General features: G+C 53.6%; 2 protein-coding genes and 1 long non-coding RNA gene across 5 annotated transcripts in view; 1 reads left to right on the top strand and 2 right to left on the bottom strand.

The window, feature by feature from the left end:
* The window catches only part of TNS1 (tensin 1), a 220232-nt gene extending 219579 nt beyond the window's left edge, over positions 1-653 (bottom strand). For all 3 annotated transcript variants that reach the window (XM_088022031.1, XM_088022033.1, XM_088022032.1), the window contains exon 1: positions 498-653. In XM_088022031.1, coding sequence (XP_087878157.1) covers positions 498-653 — 156 coding nt within the window. The remainder of the gene's footprint in view (positions 1-497) is intronic.
* Positions 654-3371: 2718 nt separating this feature from the next.
* Positions 3372-21418, top strand: RUFY4 (RUN and FYVE domain containing 4). The gene is made up of 11 exons (XM_088021558.1): positions 3372-3451; positions 3576-3682; positions 5106-5231; positions 5524-5630; positions 5967-6110; positions 6516-6585; positions 7598-8224; positions 9049-9155; positions 15113-15259; positions 20013-20123; positions 20663-21418. Exons 1-11 carry the CDS (start codon positions 3412-3414, stop codon positions 20763-20765), a joined length of 1689 nt encoding a protein of 562 aa, XP_087877684.1. The 5' UTR covers positions 3372-3411; the 3' UTR covers positions 20766-21418.
* Positions 11044-22702, bottom strand: part of LOC114203260 (uncharacterized) — a 35047-nt gene continuing 23388 nt past the window's right edge. Inside the window, exons 2-4 of the long non-coding RNA XR_015767846.1 lie at positions 12835-12890; positions 12446-12578; positions 11044-11928 (exon numbers count right to left, since the gene is read on the bottom strand). This is a non-coding gene — a long non-coding RNA (uncharacterized LOC114203260). The remainder of the gene's footprint in view (positions 11929-12445; positions 12579-12834; positions 12891-22702) is intronic.

The raw sequence follows: 22702 nt of genomic DNA, 5'->3' as shown, positions 1-22702 counted from the left end.
GAACGCGGGGGGGGGGGGGGGGGGGGGTGTCCAGCTGCCCAGATCATCTTCAGGTCAGCCCTTGCTCTGCTATGGCCTTCCTGGTCCAGAAGGCGCCCTCCCTCCTGCCTACAGAGGTGGGCGACCACCGCCACTGCTACCCTAGGACACACAGTCAACTCTGGACCAGCTCAGGGGATATAAATTCTTTCAGTGCCTTTCCCCAGAGCTCCCAGCCCTGCCCAACTTGGGTGGCTCCTACACCTCACCTGAACCATTTGCCCTTTTAAGCGTCAGGTTAAATCCGCCTCCTCCCGCGGACACAAGAGACCCAGGAGAGACCTCGGCCCAGCTCTCGGCCCCTTCACCTGGGGTCCCACCCGCGCCCCACCCCGACTGCGGGCTAACAGGCGCTTCCCGGGCCTGGCTCCCTACTTGTCCCAGGTGAGCCGGGCTCGCCCCGCCACCGCCACCCGCTCCCCGCCCCCCCGCCCCCCGGCCGCCCCGCGGCGACCTACCTGAAGCGGCAGCCGCCCGCTCTCGGCGCAGGCGGAAGCCCCGGGCTCCCAGCGCTCGACCCGCGCCGGGGCCGGGGGGCTCCCCGGCGGCTGGGGGCCGCAAGGGGGCCCGGGCTCCAGCGCCTCGCAGCACACCAGGCTCACGGTGCAGCCCATCCCGCCGGGCGCCCGGCGGGCGGGGGCCGGGGGCGGGGACGAGGGCGCGGGGCGGGTAGCGGGAGGAGTGGGGGGAGCCGGCCCGCCCTGGCCAGCGCGCGGCCCGGGGGCGCCTCGCAAGTCTGGGGGGGGCGGCGACGCCCCCGGCGCGCCCCCACCCGGAGCGTCCTGGCCCCGCGCCGCCAGCCAGCCGGGGAGTGCGGGCCGGGCGAGGGGCGGCGACGCGGGCGCCAGGGCGCAGCCGGGGGCGGAGAGAGTCCCGGGGGCGCGGGGAGGGGCGGCGGCGGGGTGAGGGGCCCGGGCGGCGACCGGCCGAGTCTGGGAGGGCGAGAAAAAGCCCGACGGCTGGGCAGATAGGAGACAGAGCGAGGGAGAGACCGCGGACGCGTGGACGCGGGGACCCGGGGGACTGAGAGGGGGACGGAGCCTCTGCGCGGGGAGACCAAGTCCCAGAGAGGGAGAGACGGGCAGGAGTGGCGGCGGGAGGGCAGAGCCGGGCTCGGTCACCGCGTGTGCCACTGTTTACATGCGGTTGCTGAGGTCTGGGGAACCGTCGTCTGCGCGGGCGCCTGCTCCTCTGTTCACTGCCCCCAGTACCCGCCGTCGGGCACCCCAGCCTGGAAAAACGAGGACCGGGAGGTGGAAAGACCCCAGTCTCTAGGAGGCCGAGCATAGGCAGGGTGGGAGGGCCACGGCCTCGCGGGGCCACCCAGCCGGCCCGGTCCTGGATCCAAGCGTTCACGGTGGTTTCACTTCCATTCTTTTAGCAGGGGGTGCCGGGTTGGGCAGGATGACACTGGGGACCAGGAGGAAGAGGGAGATACAGGGGGGAGGGGGGCTCTCCCCACGTGCACCACGCTTCCACCGAGAGACAGAACCCAGGCAGTCTGGAGAAGCAGCAGTCACAGCCTCTCTGTGCCACCTGGTGGGGACGAGGGAGAAAGACAAGAGCTAGTGACCCCAGGGGCGCCTGGGTGGCTCAGTTGGTTAAGCGACTGCCTTCAGCTCAGGTCATGATCCTGGAGTCCTGGGATCGAGTCCCGCATCGGGCTCCCTGCTCAGCGGGGAGTCTGCTTCTCCCTCTGACCCTCCCCCGTCTTATGTGCTTTCTCTCTCTCTCATTCTCTCTCTTTCATTCTCTCTCTCTCATTCTCTCTCTCTTTCAAATAAATAAATTAATTAATTAAAAAAAAGAGAGCTAGTGACCCTGATGAGAAGGGGAAGGAAACTTGCAGAGGGGCAATTGCTGCCATCACTGGGGTGAGTTGGTGTTTGGCCAACAACTGGCTCTTCCCCTGGTTCTGCCCAAAGGGTACCAGCCTCCAGCTCACCCATTCTGCCCTGGCACCGTGGACTCTGCCTCTCCCACTTCTTCCCCCACCCACCCAGTTCTGTGCTCCTCCTGCTCTGAGCAGGGTTTCCCCCTCCAGGGTGCTGGGCTGGGCCTGAGTCACTTCCCAGGCGGCACCCTGGGGAAGGCTGCGCAGGACCCACAGTGACAAGTGACAGGCTCAGGCTTCAGTGCCCAGCTCTCCAGGCCTTCCCAGGTGAGTAGCAGGGAGGGGGTCTGGGGGAGGCTGGAGAAAGGGGGCAATGCCAGGAGCGGGGGGCAGAGGCTCCTGGACAGAAAAGAGGGAGCTGGGGAGGTACATCTAGGTATTCATGGATTTTATAGAACATCTGGACTGGAAGTGGAAACAAAGACCCTCAGTCCGCCCCTTGGTCTACAGATGGGGAAACTGAGGCTGAGGAAAAGCAAAAGGTCACACAATGAGTTAGTAACAGGGCCAGGATGGAGACCCAGGTCTCTTAACTCCCAGCTCAGTGTCTCCTGAACGCCATCCCCACACACCCTCCCTCATTTACCATCTTTTCTCTCTCCCTCTGCCTCCACCGTGTCCCCTGCTTCTTCACTCCCACCCACCCTAGAAATTCCAGCAACTCTGCCCTGGGAGGCAGGGCATGTGGGTTTCCCATGCCTGGTCTTTACTCCAGGTTACATCAGGATAAGCCACCGGCCCCCAGCGGCCACAGTATTCCTCTCTGCAGGCTGCAGTTCCCGGGGAGAGAACCACAGGATTAAAACCAGGTGCCCTGCTCCCCACACACACCCAGCATTCTGGCCCGGTCCCAGCTCTAGGGCCTCATTTTACTTCTGCCTTCCTTTCCTCAAAGAACACACATTTTCCATTCAGCTGGGGGCCAGGAAAGGATGAATGTGTGCCTTAAGGATGATGACTGCTCTGGCGAGGCTCCCTGTCGGGGAGAGGGGTGATTTTCCCTCAACCCAGCGTCCTCATGGCGGGAGCATTAACAGGGTGGCTCATGTCAGGTTGCCCTGTGTGAGGGCACACAGACCTGAGTTCGAACTCTAGCTTCTCCGCTTAGAGCTTTGTGGCATTAGATAAAAGACTTATCTGTCTGTCTGAGCCCCCCTCTTGCCTTGTATCAAATGGAGTTAATGACCTCCTGGATTATTATGGGGACTGAATAAGACAAGGATGTCAGGCACGGAGCATAGCAGCTAGCACCCAGGACCACTCTATTAGTGGGGGCTACACTCTCACCTTCCCACGCTGGCCTACGAGGAAGAGCTGGGGTGTTTATCCTACCTGTGAACTCACTGTGTGACTCCAGATAGATGACATTCCTGCCCTGGGCTCTGATTCTTCCTTTGGATAAGGAGCCATCCAGGAAGGGGCTCCTTCCTGGGTTGACCTTCCAGAGCCACGAGGAATCACACCATTTTGAAATACTCATGGCAGAGGAGAGGGTCATCCTCACCAGGAACTTGAAAGGTGAGTGAGTCCCGAGGGGTTTTCTGGGATCGAGTTGGGGGAGAAGTGAGGGGTCTTGGGAGCCCCTCCCTCAGAGCCCTCACCACCTGACGCCTGATGTCCACCATCCTCCCCCCGCCCCCAGCCGCTGTCTCGGCCATCCTCCAGGGCTACGGGGGCCGGCAGCAGCCAGTGACAGATGCCAGTGCTGAGCTACACAGACTCTGTGGCTGCCTGGAGCTCCTCCTGCAGGTGACCCCCTCTCTGCCCTCCTCCCACCACCCTTCCCTCATGCCCAGAGAGCCAGGAGGGTTTTCCCAGATACCGAGGAAGAGCGACCGCCTCAGCCCCCTCAGGGTCAGCAAGCCCTTCCTGACATCCGACCTTACTCTTGGGGATTGATACCATAGCCTAGGAAGTGAGGTAGGGCCCGGTGGGGAGGGGTGGGGCAGGGCGGCCACCCTGCTCTGAGGACTGAAGTTTCAGAGGCAAGATGTCCCAGGGCTGAGCCTTCCTGCTGCTGGCCCTTTTGTTGAGCACTTACCACGGGCCAAGCTAAGCTCTTCTTATGCCCCACCTCATTAAATTCTGATTCTAACCCCCCTTCGGTGCTTGATAACCCTACCACCCCCACATACACACACAGAGCCTTCCTAGATCTCTGTGTGTGATGCACATGTGTGGTGGGAGTGTACATGTGTGCATGTGTGAGGTTTGTTGGGTGCACATGTGAATCTTCTGCCGGTCTACCCCTCATCTGCTGCACTCCAGTCACACTGGCCTCCTTGATTTTCCTAAAGCACACCAGGAATGCACCTACCTCAGGGCCTTTGCACTTGCTATTCCCTCTGCCTGGACTGCTCCTCCCTCAGAAATTTGGATGGCACAATTTCTCATTTCCTTCAGATCTGGACTTGAGTAGTATCTCCTCAGTGAGGCTCTCTCTAGCCACTCTAATCCAAATTTTTTTAAGATTATTTATTTATTTATTTATTTATTTATTTATTTATTTATTTGAGAGAGAAGAGCACAAGCAGGGGAGCACAATCAGGGGAGTAGTGGCAGAGGGAGAGGGGAGAGCTGAGCAAGGAGCCCAACTCAGGCTCGATCCCCGGACCCCGGGATCATGACCTGAGTGGAAGACAGATGCTTAACTGACTGAGCCACCCAGGCACCCCTCAAATCCAAATTCTTAACACACACACACACACACACACCCTAAATCACACACATGCAGGCATACATACCACACACTCATACACATTACATACATACATGTGTGCACACACCATGTACTTTCTGTTCTCTTTCCCTGCTTTATTTTTCTCCTTAGCAGTCAGCACTAACATAATATACGTTTTACTTACTCAGTTTGTTCATTGTCTGTCTCCACTACCAAGTGTAAGCCCATGCGGTCAATTTGTTCATTGCTGAATTCCCAGGGCGCAGAACAAAGCCTGGCAGAAAGTAAATGTTCAACAAGTGTTCCTGGAATGCATGAATAGAATACCAAAAGGCTCAGAGAGGTCCAGCACCTTGCTCATGGTCACACAGCCAGTAAGGGTGGAGCCAGGTCTGTCTACAGTAGCCCTTTCCTCTCTCAGCGTGCTGGAATGCAAGGTGGCTGCTGGGAGGAAACGTTTCTATGCTTTTCTGTCCTTCATCCCGCTCCCAGTTTGACCAGAAAGAGCAGAAGAGCTTCCTGAAGCCTCGGAAGGATTACTGGGACTTCCTTGGCGCCGCCCTGTGGCTGCAGCGGGGTAGCACGGAGCCGGCTCGCTTCGTCCACGCACACGACAAGGTATCCAGGGCCAGGGGGCAGGGTGGCTGGTCTCAGCACAAGGGGGCCCTGCCACCAGGCCCTTGACGGCAAAGGTCTCCAGGGGCCCCTTTCCCACCCATCTTGCTCCGCTGCCCTGGTCCTCCTGTCTCGTTAGCCCTGCCCTCAGCATCCCTCTGGCCACCCCTTTGCTCCCATGACAATACAAGTTCCCATCTTGTCTCCCTGTGCTGGCTGAGTTCCCTCCGTCCTAATAGCACCCGGCTGCCCCCGCCCGCCCCCCACCACTGTTCACCCGCTGTGCGCTCTGCAGTTGAGGACTCCTCTGGCGAAAGGCCGCGCCTTCATCCGCTTCTGCCTAGCCCACGGACAGCTGGCCGAGTCCTTGCAGCTCTGCCTCCTGAACCCAGAGCTCACCAGGTGGGGCTGTCGGCACATGCTCCTTCTGACTCCCCCTGTCCCTCCCTTGGGAAACATGCCTCTTCCCCGCCCCCCATGGATGGGTTAATATCAAGGACAACTAAAAGGACAGCCATGAAAGAAAAGTCAAGGAAGAAAGGGCAAAGGGGGGGATCAGAACACAGGAGCCCAGTAGCACCATGATGCTTAAGCCTCCTGCCCCCCAGGGGCCAAAACCCTGCCGTGGGAACCATGCCGTGTGGTGTACAGCAGAGGCAGATTCTCAGGGGGTTGGGCTGGGGGGGCAGCAATAACACCAAGGTCAAAGGCCAAGGCTGCTGATCACCATTACCACAGGAAATGGTATGGCCCCCAGAGCCCTCTGGTGTGCCCCGAACTCAAGGAAGACCTCCTGGACTCTCTCTACACTCTCAATGGGGTGGCCTTCGACCTGGACCTGCAGTGGCCAAACCTAGATGAAGCCTGGCCCATGTTCTCAGAGTGAGTGTGTCCCGCGTGGAGGGAAGCCCCTCTTTCCAGTGCCTTACCCCCACCACCCCCTGCAAGCTCCAAACTCCGCCTGAGCCCCATCGGTTCGCCTCCCCTTCTTGCTGTCTGAGGCCCTGATCCCCCACCCCCCTCAGCCTTCTGTTTTCCTGGTGTAATCCCATCATGTTTCGTGAGGCTGCATGCAGTACTCACTCATAAGGAGTTGCTGGATGCTTGGGCTGGAGGGTCAGAAGGATGAACCCCATGGTGGATGTCAGGATGAGTGGTGGGCGGGGTGTGTGCATGGATGGGGGGGTGCATCTGCGAGAATGGGAAGGTGGGAGGGATAGTGCAGTCAATGGGTGGCTGGACCGCCGCCGGAGAGAGGCCCCCGACCCCCTTGCCCTTTCACTGCAGGTCCCATTACTCCAGTGCCAGTCGGACCCAGGGAAGAAGACCCAGAAAGACCAAAGATTCCCCAAAGCAGGTGCCTCTGCCCAACTTCACTCCAAGTTGCCTCCTCTCCATCTCTCTTGGGCCCCCCAGGATGAGCAGTAACCAAGCTGACAGACAGACATATCAGGGAGAGAAGGCGACCGTTGGCACCATCCACAGGACCCAGGGGCCCAGGGGTCGGGGAGGCGGTGGGGTGGGTACCCAGAAGCACGTAGGATGCACACCAGGGAAACAGCCTCCGTTGGACAACGTGCAAACGTCTCAGTGCAGTTCAGGGAGCAACTGAAGAGCCAGGTTTCTGGGTTCAAATCCCAGCTCTGCCCCTAATCACCAAGGTCCTTGGCAAGGTACTTGTCTTGCCTCGAAGGTGATTGTGAGGATGCATTGAGACAGACCGTGTGTAGCACAGAGCAAGGCCCCTAGCCAAATGCTCAGGAAGGGACAGCTTGTGGCTATTGCCGTTCCCCAGTCTTGCTTTGCACCCCCTCAGCTTCCGGGCACCAGGTCCAGATACCATGAGGATTCAGCCTCTGACCAGTAGGGGGAACCCATTGCAATACAACCTGTTAAGTGCGGTGATGCAGACATGCACAGAACATGGGAGCACAGAGAAGGCTGCTTGAGAGAGGTGACTCTTTGCTGCTGGGGGTCTGTTTAAGCTTTCACCACAACCCTACGAGGTAGGGGTTATTATTCCCAATTCACAGACGAGAAAACTGAAACACAGAGAAGTTCAGGGGCAGGACGGAGGAGAGGAGAGAGTGGGAAGAACTTAGAGGAAGCCAGATAGAAGGTGCAGGTGAAGGAGGGAGGGAGGAGAGGAAAGAACACTGAGAGGCACCTCAGCTCCCTGACCAGACCGAAGCTTGGGCCCCGGATCCACCTGGGGTGATGGTAGGTTCCCGGTTCCTGGGTCCTGTCCCAGACCTCCTGAATCAACATGCCCTTAGAGTTAGCCAGTTCCTTGGTTTAGGTCTGTGGCCTCTCCTACGCACCCAGTGGGCGAATTGGTGCCGAGAGTGGCTTCGGGGGCTTCTCTGCAGATCTCAGCACCACATGGAGACCCCGCAGGAGTCCAGCCAGAGGAGCCGCACACTAGCCAAGCCGGCTATCTGCGAGATGAGCCCAGGGAAGACGGGTTAGCTGGACTCCCCACGTCCCAGCAACACAGGCATCTTCGTCCCTTCGTGGAAAAGAAGAGAGAAGATCCCAGGAGGCTCGGGCCCCCCCAGAGCATGTGGGAACCAGAGGGGGAGGAGCTTCAGCAAGCCCAGGAGAAGGGAGCCCCAAGACCTGAGATCTGCCTGGAGAACTCACCCAGCAGCCAGGGACAGGGGGAGTGGGCCGACGGATCTCCGAAGGAGGTGATAGGGACGGAGGCTGAGGGCAGAGGGCTTCTGCCGGGTGCAGAGGAGACTCACAAAGCAGGAGCAGAGTGGGGTCATGCCCACAGGCTGCCGGCCTCCAGACCCAAAAGGACAAGAGAGGACACGATGTCAGGGAGCCCGCAGGAGTGGGAGGTGCCTAGCATTTGGGGAGAGCCCCAGGTCCTACGGGACCTAGGAACAAAGGAAGACTCCACCCCAGAGAGACCACAAGAGGAAAGAGGAGTGACCAGGGTGACCAGGAGGAAAGAGCCGGCAGAGGTGGCCTTGCAGGATGTGGTCAAGGTGAGAGCAGCTGAGCACTGTACCTGCCTCTTCTCCCTCTCTAACCTGGCCCACAGGTGGGACTCTTCGGTGGTGATGGGGGGGGGGGGGACATTGCAGCCCACAGATCAATTCTTTTTTTTTTTAATTTTCTTTTTAGATTTTATTTATTTATTTGAGAGAGAGACAGAGACAGAGATAGTGAGAGAGAGCACAAGTGGGGAGGAGAGGGAGAAGCAGGTTCCCCGCAGAGCAAGGAACCCGATGCAGGACTCGATCCCAGGACTCCGGGATCATGACCTGAGCCGGGGGCAGATACTTAACTGACTGAGCCACCCAGGCCCCCCCCCCCACAGATCAATTCTGATTGGTCTGCACAGTATGATTATTCTTCGAGGGGGTCTTCTTACCGTAGCCTCACGCCAGGCCCACTTCGTTCATCAGTCCTACCTGCCTGGCCCCTGAGGGCACTTGAGTTTGAGACCCCTCCCCAACAGCTCTTCGGAGCAGCCACCTAGCTGCCTTTGTTGTAGATGATTCTCCTGGAGATCACGAGATTGATTTCAAGCTTTCCTTCAGCCTCCTCTCTAGCCACAGTCTTCGTGCCCCTTGAGCTCTGTAACTTTCATCCTTCAGCAAAGGAAGAAATGGTGGCCCCAGGCTCACCCAGGGGCAGAGCCTGGCCTCTCAGCTCCCAGGGCTGTCCCCAGTCCTGCCCTCCACCTAAGGGCTGTCTCACTTGGCCTGGGGTCTCACGGGGATGTTTGTCAGGTCAGACCTGGAGCTGGGATCTCTGCCCTCCTCCTTCAGCTTCCCTTTCCCTTCCTTTACCTCCCACCCCCAAGAGCCTGAGACATGAGCTCTGGAAGACCAAGGAGCAGGCCCAGTACCAGGAGCAGCTGCTGAAGGAGCAGGAAGGGGAGCTGAAGACACTGCAGGAGCAGCTCAGCAGGTAACCTTGGCCACCCCCCACCACCCCCCACCACCCCTGCACAAACAGGCCTGGCAGGGAGTCCGGCAGGACTGGAGGCTCCTGCTCACCCCTTCATGGTCACTCCAGTAAGTGTCTTCTGAGTGCCTCCCATGCTGGACACAACTTGGGGATGCTGTGGCATGCAGGGCATTATTCCTGGGCCTCCTCAAGCAGTTCCCACTAACCCCCACCCCCTGCCAGCCCCCCCTCACTGGCCTCCCTGAGAGCCTCCAGGAAAGGTGGATGCCTCCTGACCCTCCCTCCCCTCCCACACTCACCTCTGCCCCTCTGCGGCTGCTCCCCTCTCTTTTCAAGCCAGTTTCCCTCCCTGCCCCTCCACACTCCTGCCCTTCGTTCTCCATCTTTCCCCTGTTCATTTGTCTCTCATTTTCCTGCTCCCTGTTACAGCCTCTCTTTCACCCTCGCAAATCACAATCATCATCATAACTATCATGTACGGAGCATTTACTGTGCTAGGCGTTTCCTCCTAACCAAACTATGAGGTAGGTTCTCTAAGAATCCCCATTTTATAGATAGGGAAACTGAGTCTCCAAGGTGCCACACAATTCACCCAATGTCACTAGTTAGCAGAGAGCTGAGGTCTGCACCACAGCAGCTGACTCCAGAACCGGAGGGCTTCCACACGGACTCCCAGGCAAGATTTTGAGTGCCTGTATTATTTCAGTCCCCCTGTTTCTCCCCCTCAGCCCCCCTCACCATCCAGCTTCTTCGACTTCCCGGCATCACACTAACCTCAAGAGCCCGGAGCACACTCTCTCAGGGTCTGAGTTTCTCTTTCAGAATCTTTAAAAAATATCTCTGCCATGCAAAGGTCTTGCTTTGTCTGACTCAGTCCCTCCGGGTCTGTCTCCCGTGGTTGCTGGGTGCCTCGTCTGCCCTCCTGGCTCTGTCCCTCGCACGTGGCTGACGCCCACCCCGGGACACCCCAGCCCGCCCGCATCAGAGCCTGGGTAGCTGTGCTTCAGACTGAATCACTGGGCAGTTGACAGACTCTCTGCTTAAAAGGCTGAGAGAGGCTGTGGGCCCAGAAACCAACCCAAAAAGGTCCCCCCGGGCTCCTCCCACCAGACGCTCGGGAAAAATCCCTAGGCAGTTTGGTCAGGAAAGATTCCCGTGATCCCGGCCCTAGGTGAACGCAAGGCCCTGCCCACCCAGGGGCCTTCTCTGGGAATCAAGATGGCCTGGAGGGAGCAGCTGGGAGGATCCAAGGAGACCACCAGGCCCAGACTGCTCCCTCGGCTGGGGGAGCCCCTGTGTCACAGACCACCACCCTGCGGCCTGTCATCCCATCCAGCATCCCCCAGACTCTCAGCTCACCTTCTCTGTGCCGGCCCTGTGGTGTGTGCCGCAAATCCTCTTGTGGACAACACAGACCAAACCCCTGTCCCTGTGGAGCTTCCCTTCTAGTGGGGGAGGCAATCGGTAAACATGACAAGCAAGTTAATTGCATAGCGTCAGATGTGACAAGTCCTAAGAAAAAAAAAGTCGAGCAGGAAAAAGGGATGGGGGTGTCAAGGGCTGACTTTAAATATGGCGGCACAGCCAGGGAGGGCCTCCCTGAAAAAGTGATGCTTGAGTGAAGACCTGAAGGAAGTGAGGAGTAAGCCATTTGGGTATGTGGTCGAAGAATGATCCAGGCAGAGGAACAGCAAGGGCCACGGCCAGGTGGTGGGAATGGGCGTGGCAGGTCCCAGGAATATCCCTGAGGCCCAGTGGAGTGAGGAGGGAGAGGAGGTAGGGGCAGGTCATTCGGGTAACAGGAGACCCTTGCAGGTCATCAAAAGGACCTTGGCTTTGACTCAGAGTGAGATAGGAACCACTGAAACAGTCCTGAGCAGAAGAGGGACAAGATGCAACTGTTTGCTTTAATGTTAAGTATGTTCACTTTTTTTTTTTAACAATACAGTGGGTTTTTGTGTATTTATAAAACTGTGCCTCGATCAGACATTTTCGTCACCCCAAAGAGGAGACCTTGTACCATTAGCAGTCACTGCCCATTTTCTCCCAACCTCCCAGCCCTAGGCAAGCGCTCATCTGTCCCCGTAGACGTGCCTAATCCGGACCGATCTGTGCTTTCGAGGGCTCAAGGCCACTGCTCTCTGGAGCTAGTCTGTAAGGAAGTGGGGATGCTGATGAGGAAGGGGAGCGCGGGGGAGTCCCCAAATGCTCTCTGGCAATGGAGGTGCAAAGAAGCTGCAGGATTCTGTGTCTACTGTGAGGCCGGGCTTCCTGGTGCAAGAGAGAAACAGATGTCAAGAATGACTCTCGTTTTTCCGCCTGACCCGCTGGAAGGCCGGAGTCCCAGCTGACAGTCTGCCACGGCAGGGCAGGCTTGTGGGGAAATTTCAGGAGCTGGGGTGAGAGCCTATTAAGTCTCAGACGCCCGTTGGACGGGCAAGTGGAGCCGCTGGGCAGACAGGAGGGTGTGGAGCTCAGAGGAGAGGCACAGGCTGATCTGCTGGAGAGCCGTCAGAACGCGGGGTAGTGGGAACAGAAGCTTCTGTGGCTGGGAGGACGATGTGCTGCCCTGCCTCCTGGGATCCAGGGAACTCAGGAGGAATGTCTCACTCCAGGGGCCATGGGCATCAAGCTGGGATCGGCTGTCTCACCACCGCCAGAGAGAAGTGCCGTGGGGCCCACTGAGTCAGCCAACAATAGTATGGTGCCTCTACTGTGGCCATGAGCGGGGTGACAGCCATGAACAGAACAGGCAGTGTCTGCTCTCTGGGACCTGCAGAGACAGACGACAGATCAACAAATAGAAATGAGACGTCAGCTAGTCATGGGTGCTGTGGGAAAACATCAGTCCAGGAAAGGGGATAGAGACAAGACAGTCACCTAGACTTAGAGTCATGGGCTTCCTCGCTGAGGAGGTGAGAGTTGAGCAGAAGCCCCGATCACTGGAACAAGTGGACCCTGCAGATATGGTGGGAGGGGTGCTCCAGGCAGGGGGACCTGCAAATGCAAAATCCCCGTGGGGCTGGAACAGAGTTTTGAGCAGGAAGTGGGAGGTCCCAAGACCTTCAAGATTGCTCTGTTTGTGGTGTGGAGAATAGAGTGAAGATGGACAGGGATGCAGCCTTTGGGTGCAGAGCCCCAGGCTGGACACACAGGGGAGACACCAGACCAGCCAAGCATCAGGCCCCAGCAGACCAACCAGGAGCTAAGAAAATACACTTGGAACTGAGCTGTGGGACATCCGACACCCACTTCCCAGCTCTCTGGCCATGGCACCTTGGGAAACTGACCTTCCCTTTCTGGCCTCTGGTGTCTGATTTGCAAAAGGAGATGGTTGGATCTCTAAAGTTCCTCCTTCTGGCTCCGATGCTCTGTGAGACCATCCTTCCAAGCAGGTGGGTTTCTTCTGTCCCTGGGTAAGACCTCAAAGCAAAGGTGATTAGGTCAGGGATGAGTGGAAGAGGTCCTCAGATGGGGAATTAGGCAAACATCACACATTCCCCCCACCCCGTCCCCCCCTGAGATCCTTTGAGGCACACCAGGGGCTCATAAGGTTCTATCCCTTTCTCCCACCGGTTGCCCACTCAGCACTGGTGCCAAGAGCCACCGAAGTGTGGGGCGACAGAAAGAGTTGACGGCCTGAGAGGTCTGCATCCTGATTTCTGCTCCCTCCACTTACCAAGCCGTGTGACCCTCAGCAAGTGTGATTTCCTCTCTGAAGCTCTATTTTCTTTCCTGTAAAATAACGATCATATTACCTAACCATACATTTCTGAAAATTTAAAACGGAGCCAGGCTATAAAGCCCTGAGCTCAGGGTCTGGCATGTAGTAGGTGTTCAACAGACTTGAATTTCTTCCAGGTCCCCTCCTGCACTGGAGGTGTCTGTCAGCCCCTGCTTGAAATACTTGGGTGTCTTTCCATTGCACTGAGATTAAAGTCCACCCTTCCCGGGGCCAGCGAGGCCGAGATCAGGCCCTGCTCCTTCCCACCTCCTCTCTTGCCCATTCCCCACCTCCTGCCCTTCGTGATGTTCCAGCTTCCCTTGCCTTCTTTCAGTTCCTCAAACAAACCAAGTTCTTGCCAACTTGCAGACCTTCACATGTGCCTTTCCGTGGCTCTACATGGCCGACTTCTCATCTCTTAGATCTGCTTAAAGGTCACCTCATCTCAGGAGCCTTTGCCGAGCACCCTCTCGAGTCCTCCCCCCGCCTCTCCTTCATCCCAGTCATACACTTGGCTTCACCATGTTATTGGCCCATTACTTGTTTTGAACATTGCCCCAGACACACTCTAAGCTCCACCAGGAGGCATATGCACTGCTGTATTCCTGCCCCCTCCAACAGCCCCTGGCACACAGTAGGTGCTTAATAAATGTTCCCTCCCCACCTCAAAGATACACTGCAACCATGGTGCTCACATCGGGACCAACACCAGCCTCACCAAAGGCCCTGGGATCAGTGCGCTAGTAAACTAGCTTGGGAAAATGAAACAGCAATCCTAAGAAGGAAGGATACTGGAGACCAGAATGTTCATTAAAAGTCAGAACGTGGCCCTGAGCACAAGAACACCCTTCCTTAGGGTTGCAGGGACTGACTGGTCTTTCAAAATTTCCATGGGTAGCTGTTGTCGGTTTGATTTTACAGCCCACCCAGCTTTCTTCTCTGAGGCCTGCTATGCGGCGGCGTTGTAAAAATTCACAGTTCAGTTCACCGTGAAGCCTCTTGCAAGCCTCAAACACACTGAAGCCCAGGGGTGTGGCCACACACAGACAGACACACACACACGCACACACATCTGAGGTCACAGGATGTGCACCCGCCTTTGCAACACCCTCCCATCTGAGCGATGGGAGGAGGGGCTGGGACCCTCTTATTTCCAGTCCAGCAGATTTCTTGGAACCTGCTAGGAAGCCACCGAAGACAAAATGAAGAGACCAGAACAGAGCTGAGGCAACGCCAAGCCCAAACTCAAAGAGAAACTTAAGAAAGCCGTATGTTTAATATTGCTTCTTTAATTGAAAAGACAATGTGCTGTAATTTTTCAAAATATTTTAAAACCTAAAAATCACCCCAAACCCCACCCCACCTACCCCCCCCCAAACCGATAATTGTTCTCAGCTGGGCACAGCCCATCCAGCCTGGTCCCCAGACAGCCCCCCTTCCCTCCAGACAGCTGCCATGATTGTGAGTATGCCTTTCAAGAAAATTACATTTTAAAATGGAAATGTTAAAAAAAGAAAAGAAAAGAAATGCAAATGGCAATGTTGGCTACACCCTGTTTTCATCCCTCTGAACGGCTGGTAAGGAGTCAGCCTGTAGATGTCATGTTGTACACGGTGCTCCATTCGGTGTGTGTGTGTGAGCGTGTGTGGCCTGGCAGGGTGTGGGGGTGTGGAGAATGTGTGAAGAATGTGTGTATATGTGAGTGTGTGTGTGTGTTTGGTGTGTGTGGTGTGTTGTGTGTATATGTGTGGTGTGTATGGTGTGTGTGTGTGGCACATGGTGTGTGGTGTGTGTGAGGTGTTGTGAGTGTGTTGTGTGTATATATGATGTGTCGCAAGTGTATATGGTATGGTGTCAGTACGGAGTGTGTGGTATGTGTGTTATATGGTGTGTGTGATGTGTGTAGAGTGTGCGGTGTATTGTGACTTATGTGGCATGTATTGTGTGGCATGGTGTTTGTGTTGTGAGTGCGTGTGGTGTGTGTTGCTGTGTGTGTGTATGTGTGGTATGTGTGGCATGGCGGGCTGTGAGGGCCGGGAGTATATGTGCAGCACGTGTGTGTATGTGTGAGCGCATGTGTGGTAGGTATGTGTGTCCGTGTGTGGTGTGTATGGTGTGTGCGCACGTCAGCTGTAGGAAGCACCACCAGCTTCCCCAGGAGCCCCCTGGCAGGCAGAGGCCCGGCCTAGCTCGGGCACAAATGCCGGGAACTGAGTCCTCCTTCTGTGCCCAGGTGTCAGGAAGAGAGGACCCGGCTGCAGACGGAGCTGGAGCAGAAGCAGCAGGAGGCTGAGAGGAGGGACACCATGTATGAGGAGGAGCTTGGAGGGCAGCGGGACCTGGTCCGTGCCATGAAGATGAGGGTGCTGGAGCTGATTCAGTAAGGGCGGACGCGGTGGGGCAGGAATGCGGAAGGGAGGATGGCGTGGGACGTAGAGACTGGGGAATGAAAATTCTACTCCACTAAAGACTATCAAGTAGGGTTCTGAACCTTTTATGTATGCTAACTCGTCTCCTTCTTATGGCCACCCCCGCCATTCTCCTCATCTTACAGATGAGGAAACTAAGGGTCAGAGAGGCTGACTTGGCCACCAAGGACACACAGCATATAAATTGCAGAGAGTCTTCTGGCTCCAAGGCACGCCACCACTCCAATGCACCCCCACATACATACACACCTACTAAGGTTAGGGGAAAGGAAAGGAACCCATGGATGGAGAAGGAATTGAGAGAAGGGGGAGGTTAACCAAGAGCTAATCATGTGTCCTGTACCTGACTACCTGCTAGATTTCCACAGACCACTGGGCCTATGGGCCGCCCTGGGGCAGCTGTCCTAGGTTCCAGAGGCTAAGCTCACCAGGATCGATTCCAAACCACTAAGCCACTGAAGGATGGAGGAGCTGTGTAAAGCCTGGTCTCTGCCCTAGTGGGGAGCTAATGTTATACTTTGACCCAGTTCAGGAAGCAGGACACCACTGGACTCAGGTTCCATTAGAATTAGAAGGTCGCTGAGGGATCATCTAGGACTAAATCCTCTGGCACAAAATCCAAGTGATACTAAAGATGAGAGAAGGCAGAGGTCAACCTGGAAAGAACAAACCAAGAATTTAAGGAATGATCTCCTCCAAGGAGCTGTCAACTGGGAGAAAAGAGGATATAAGATATTAGCTGTATATCTCACAAAAGAATTTAAGGTAACCAACAATAAAAGACATATATACATATATATATGACTGTTATAAATGATATATATATGATTGTTAAATAAAAATATGCAAAATGGAAGAGGAAAAATATATAATCCCAAGGCATAGGATTAGGGTTAGGGTCGAAATTTAACTCTGAGCATCTTGGCAGCAGAATCAAAAATGGAAACACAGAAAGTTGCCTAAGTGTCACTAGGCATTCCAAGGAAATATACCAGTGCATCAGGAGGGAAAAACGCTTTTCCTCATGTTAAAGAAACTCATCACAAGATCCCAAACTACATAATATAATGTTCCTTGCAGAAGCATCATGAAAAATCTGGCCCTAAGCAAAAAGGGCGGGGGGAGCCATAGAGGCTGACTTCTGCATCAAGATGGTGGACAGACACATCACCTGTTTTCCACCCTGAGATCTCACTAGAATGATCCTAAATGATCAAAAATAAATAAAACTTGTAATAGAGAGAAAGGTGGAGGAGCCAACCACAGAGAAGAGATTTCAGCTACTTTCCAGAAACCGGAAAATGGATGAAAAAGTAGATACTGGATTATTTAGCCCAAGTTAGAACTTCAGGGCCCAGAGATACCAGGACCTCAAATGGCAGGAATGAGATGAGGGACAGATATCAGGAAAATTAACTGATAAAGTTATTAGAAAGAGCAGTGTATACCCCCTGCTTTCTGCCTGCCTCCCCGACTGCAGAATATCAAACCCAGAGATCTATCTCCCAGGCAAAGAATTAAAATGTCCTTCTCTAAAAAAAAGTTAGATGCCCCCAAATGAAAGAGCAGTGTGTTCTGATATTTGACAGTCCATGGGGCAGGTAGCTCCCTGCCCAGTCCATCCTAAAGGGAAGCCACAAGCCAACCGACCGTCCCTGTCCAGTACTTGAAACTCCAGCAGCTTAAACATGAAATAGTAACCAGAGATCTCCAGATGTTTGAGAAGAATCTAGAGCATAAAAGGGAGAGACAAAGATAAACAAAAAAATCCACCTCCCATGAAACAAGATGCTGTGGTAAGGGACCATCAAAAGATGAGAAGTGTTCTTGGAAATTAAAAATATCAAATTTTTTTAAATTCATAAAGATTGGAAAAGGAAGAGAAGGCAGTCTCTCAGAACGTAGAGTAAAATGCATAAAGAGATGGAATGCATGAGAGAAACAATTGCAAACATAAAGGATCAATCCAGGAGTTTCACTATCTTCTCCAACTGACAAGAATTCCCAAGAAGGAGAGAATAAAATCAAGGAGATTATCAGATAAAAAGATGAGAGACTTTCCCAGCTCTGAGGGTCACAGGTCTTCAGATGTAAAGATGTCACAGAGTGACCAGCACAACAAGCAAAAAGAAGGGAAATGCACATTGAGATACATCGTTGTGAAATCTCGGTAAAATAAAGATGAGAACAATATACTCAAGACACGTCACTTATAAAAGAAGTAGGACACAGAAAGGCATGTTAAGGATCAATGGCGCCTGGGTGGCTCAGTCAGTTAAGCATTCAACTCTTCATCTTGGCTCAGGTCTTGATCTCGGGGTCGTGAGTTCAAGCCCTGCATTAGGCTCCACGCTGGGTGTGAAGTCTACTTAAAAAAAAAAAAAGAAGAAGAATCAATGCATTCATACTTTCAAGTTCTTAGGAAAGATAGCTTTTGCCCTAGAATTCTAGGTCCAGCCAAACTATGAAGCAAGTAGGGAAGGTGATGCAGGAAAGATGTTTTTCAGGAAGACCGGTTATAGAAAATGCACCTCCCACACAGTCTTTCTTGGGAAATTAATTAAGGATGTACTTCAGAAAAACAAGGAAGTAAGCCAAGAAAGGAGAAGATGTAGAATTCAGGGAACAGTCATGGTAATCCAGGAGACAAGAAAAGGGAATTCCCAAGATGACAAGAGGACAGACAGCAAGCCCAGGGAGCAGTAAGTTCAGGCTGTAGCAGAAATAGAGAGGACCTAGGAGAAAAATCTCTGGGGAGGAAGAGAATCAATAAAATACCTGATACGATGAAGAATTTGTTGGGGAGAGAGAATACTCAGGCTATGTTAAGGGCAAGTCATGCACAGAGAAAAAAAGACAATTGGAAAGTCCTGGAAAAACAAAACATTTCCAAGAAAGGAAATGTGTAGAACACATCTAAGCTCTCCTTGAAGAAATATGTTTATATATCGTCTAATAATGTAAATACTATTTATTGATTTTTTAATGTTGGAATCAACCTAAAGACCAAGCACAGAAAACAACTGCAATGATAGAACTGTCAATGTTATCACCTAAACAATATTAAGTATAGAAGAGAATCCAATAGAACTTTCTATGAGGAAGGAAATGTTCTCTATTTGCCCTGTCCAATATGGTAGCTACCAGTCACATGTAGCGACTGAGTACTTCAAATGTGTCTTGTGTGACTGAAGAACTGAGGTTCTAATTTTAGTTCATTTTAGTCAAATTCAATATAAATTAAAGTAGCCACATGGGACTAGTGGCCACCATATTGGATGTTGCAGGAAAAGGTAAGTAGGAGGTGAGCAAAGGAGGCTCTCTGAAGAGGAAGGGATGCTGGTATCATCCTATGACAGAATGGCAGTTGGGATGCTGTCTGTCCTTCATAGGATGAGTGAGAAATAAATGTGTGAGTGTATTCTGTAAAACTACAAGAGTAATAGAGGAACCAAAAATAGGGATATTCTGCGGAGGAAGGAGGTAGAGTTAGTGAGAACGGTACTAAATAAGCTACCTCCCCTGACATCAAGGTAAGGAGCTCTGTAGAAGATGTTCTCTCTCGATGGATCAAGAGGAGAGGATATGAGCATATTACTCAAGTGTGGAAGTAACATCAAGGAGAAAAACCTCGAAGTGTAAGAAGTGGTTTTGCCACTGAAATCAGAAGGAGTGGGGAGGGTGTCTATTTCCTTTTGGTATAAGTACTTCTGTACTGTTGGATTTTTAAGTCATGTGTATGTATCATTTTGATAAAAAAAAAAATTTTTTTTTAAAGCAGGAGACAGAGGGGGAGGGGCAGAGGGAAAGAGACAGAGAATCTTAAGCAGGTTCCATACCCGGCTCAGAGATCGACGCAGGGCTTAATCTCACAAACCCTGAGATCATGACCTGAGCCGAAATCAAGAGTCAGAGCTTAACCAACTGATCCACTCAGGTGCTCCCTAAACATCCTTTAAAAAACAAAACAAAACAAAACAAAACAGTGAGGATAGTTTTGCAGGAGTGTAGCCTACTTAACCAGAAGGGGATTTCTATCAAGTGCCAAATAAAAGCTAAGGGTATTATAAGAAACTGCTGGGGACTTCCACAATCAGGGAGCGCTCTGGGAGGTGGAATATGAAGGTTATATTGGGCGAGGGGAACCCAGATGTTGCCATCCATCTTCCCAAAGACTACAGACTCCCTCACCTCTTATGTGTGTGTGTAGGGGGGTGTCTCTTTCATGGTCTCTTCATTTCTTTCTCTATCACTGTATCTCTTTCTGTCTCTCCATCTTTCTCTATATTTGTCTCTCCCTCTCTCTCTGTGTCCCTGACTGTCTCTGTATCTTGTTCTCTTGGTCTCTCTCTCTCTCTCTCTCTCTCTCTCTCTCTCTGCCTTTATCTCCCCACCTACCTCTCTGTGTGTGTCTCTCTTTGTCTCCCTCTCCTACTCACTGACTTCCTTTCTCTCTGACCATCTCTCTCTGTCCTTCTCTGTCTCGCTCTTGTTTTCTGTGCCTCGGTCTTTCTGCCTTGCTGTCTCTCTCTCTCTCTCTCTCTCTTTTTTTTTTTTTTTGTTTCTTTGTGTGTGTCTCTGGGTGACGCACACCCTCTCTCGCTCGCTCTCTCTTCTTGGTCTCCGTGTTTCTCTTCCTCTCCGTCTTGGTCTCTCCATCTTCCCATCTCTGTGGGTGTCTCCCCACCCCTGTCCACCCATCAGAGAGAAGGATGACCTGTGGCGGAAAGCCCAGCATCTGTCTTCCCTGGCCCCCGGATGTTGTGCGGACTGCAGCAAGATCTTTGGCCGGCTGTCTCGGCGGTACCCGTGCAGGTAATGGGGAGGGCACAGAAGTCTTGGTCTGGGACAAGCACTATTTCCACCAGCCCACAGCGCTCTGCCCCCACTGGGACGGAAGGGACACAGGAACTGGGGGTTTATGAAAGCCACTTAAAGGCAGCCACTCAATTTACACACTTAGCATAGACATGAACCAGAACAGTGGAAAGGGGTCAGACAAGCAACAGTGTCTGGAAGATGGGACTGTGCAATCCTTCCGAGAAGAGACTGATGAACAGGCTTCTGGTCTGGGGGGAGCTGCTCCCCTCACCTTCCTCTGGGAACAGGGTGGCAGGACAAGCCATGGGGGAGAGGGAAGGGGGCCAGCAGGAGAACCTGCCATTTGGACTTAAAGGACTCTGGAGGGGGTGGGGCATTGAGACACCCTTTAGGAAAGGGGAGGCCTCCTTGGACAGGCCCAGGGCCTCTCTGCCGGGAGATAAAGAACAGAACGGACAGCACATGCTCAAGCCCCGTGCTCCCCTCCCCAATACACACCCATGAGCCCCCACTCTTCCCACCTCTGCTCCCAGGCTCTGCGGAGGCCAGGTTTGCCATGCCTGCTCTGTGGATTACAAGAAGAGAGAGGGCCACTGCCAACCTTGCTCCCAGAAGGGCGAAGCTCAATTCAACTGACAGGATCACCCGACTGGCCACACACCCTCCCGCCTCAATCAGCTCCCTCTCCTCGCCCTTCCCACCTCTCTGGTCTGACGAGTCCTGCCTTTTAGAATTTGATGATCTCAGGCAGACAGCACTTGTGTGCACATCCTGCAGCGTGGAGAGCAGGAAGAGCCGGCTAGAGCCCTGCACCCCCCGCCCATGAGCGGGGCGGCTTGAGAAAGCTCACAGCTGTCTGTCTGGGCTTCTTCTGTCCGTGAGGGTGCGAGACACCATCCTCCCTAAAGGCCCACCAGGCTCAGAACATCCTTCCCCTGGGCCCGAGAAGACCCAGGGGCCCTGACATTTCTCCACACCCCCACCTCACCCAGCCCACCCTTCACCACACTCGGGGAGCGTCCTGTCTGGAGTCGGCTGTGAAGGTCTGCTTTTGCTGTGTTTCATTTTTAATAGCTTTCTTGAGGTCTTGACATTTAACACACTTGGCATAAATCGTCCAATTGGATGAGTTTTGACTTTAATATACACCCATGAAACCATCACCATGTTCACAATAATGAACACATCCATCATCCCCAGAGTTTTCCTTCATGCCCTTTGTAATCTCTCCCTCACCCTCCCCCTCCCAAGGCAACCACTTATCTGCTCTCTACCACTAGACTCGAGCTTTCCAGAATTTTATATAAACAGAATCATCTGGTATGCACTCTATTGTCTGCCTTCTTTCCCTCAGCGTACTTATTTTGGGATTCATCCATGTTGGTGCACATATCAATAGTCCCTGTTTAAGGCTAAGGGGAAGAACTCTACTGCGTGGAGAGACCACAGTTTTGTTTACACGTTCAGCTGTTGCCAGACATTTGGATTGTTTCCAATTCGAGGCTGTTACACATACCTTTCCTACGATCAGCTGTGTACAAATCTTTGTACAGACATTTGCTCTTATTTCTCTTGGGGAAATACCTAGGAACGAAATGTCCAGGTCCTAGGATAGGTATATGTTTAACTTTTAAGAAAAACTGCTGAGTTGTTTCCCAAGGAAGTCATGCATTGTTCCCTCCCACCGGCAGTGTATGGGAGTCCCAGATGCTCCCCAGAGCACAGACATGGGGCTTGGGCCTCTCTCTCTCCTTTCCTTCCAACCGTGATGGTGACTTGGTCGGTCCCAAGTTGTGAGTGCCTGGAGGGAGGGGCTGGGACCAGGTGACTCTCCATGCAGTGCTCACTCAGCTACATTTTAATAAAGAGGGTTGATGAGGACTTGTGTAACTCCATGGTACAAGATCATATCCCCTGACTGCCTGAGAAGTCTTATGTAAATTCTGCATCATTCACTGGGCACCCAATTGTGGTGCTTCTGGGAATACGATTTCAGAAGAAGCGTGGGCCCCACTCGATATCAAGGGGATTAGCTGCCCTATCTGAGCTCCAGGGCAGACTTTGTGGCCCCAAACAGGCATGCATGCTATTATCCCCATCCCCTCTGCCTCGCACGGACTGCCAGAGCCTCTGCAGTGGTTGGGCAACCCTGTGGCTCTGGCCAGCGCCTGGGCACCACCTCTTGGGGTCAGGGCCACCCAGAGTTGCATCCCATTACCATTGCATGGAGCAAGAGTTTTGCAACAGCAGTTCCTGCCCTGGAGAGCTGGTGAGAACTTCTCCTTAGCAAAGGCTGCAACAAGGTGAGGGGCAGGGAATGGAGAGAGTGGAGGGGGGCAGGCCTGGGGCTCTGGAGCAATCAGGGCAATAGAATCACCCCTACCCTAAGAGGCAGCAGTCCCTTCTTGAGGGTCCAATTTGCTCAGAAACTTTTATTAAGGCAAGGTTCTTATTTTGGTGGAAGACATCATGTTCTGGTGGAACTCCAGTGTCGAGTTCATGCCTGCCTGAAGAACTGAGGGAGTGAAGAGACGTAGCAGAAGCCTATGTTCAAAGAGGAGGCAAAGAGTTCT

The sequence above is a fragment of the Eumetopias jubatus genome, unplaced genomic scaffold (assembly GCF_037043125.1).
Source record: "Eumetopias jubatus isolate StellerSeaLion01/CBP00866 unplaced genomic scaffold, mEumJub1_p1.0 scaffold_3, whole genome shotgun sequence".
Taxonomy (NCBI): Eukaryota; Metazoa; Chordata; class Mammalia; order Carnivora; family Otariidae; genus Eumetopias; species Eumetopias jubatus.
The sequence above is the reverse complement of the archived record's forward strand: the minus strand, read 5'-3'. Positions and strand labels throughout refer to the sequence as shown.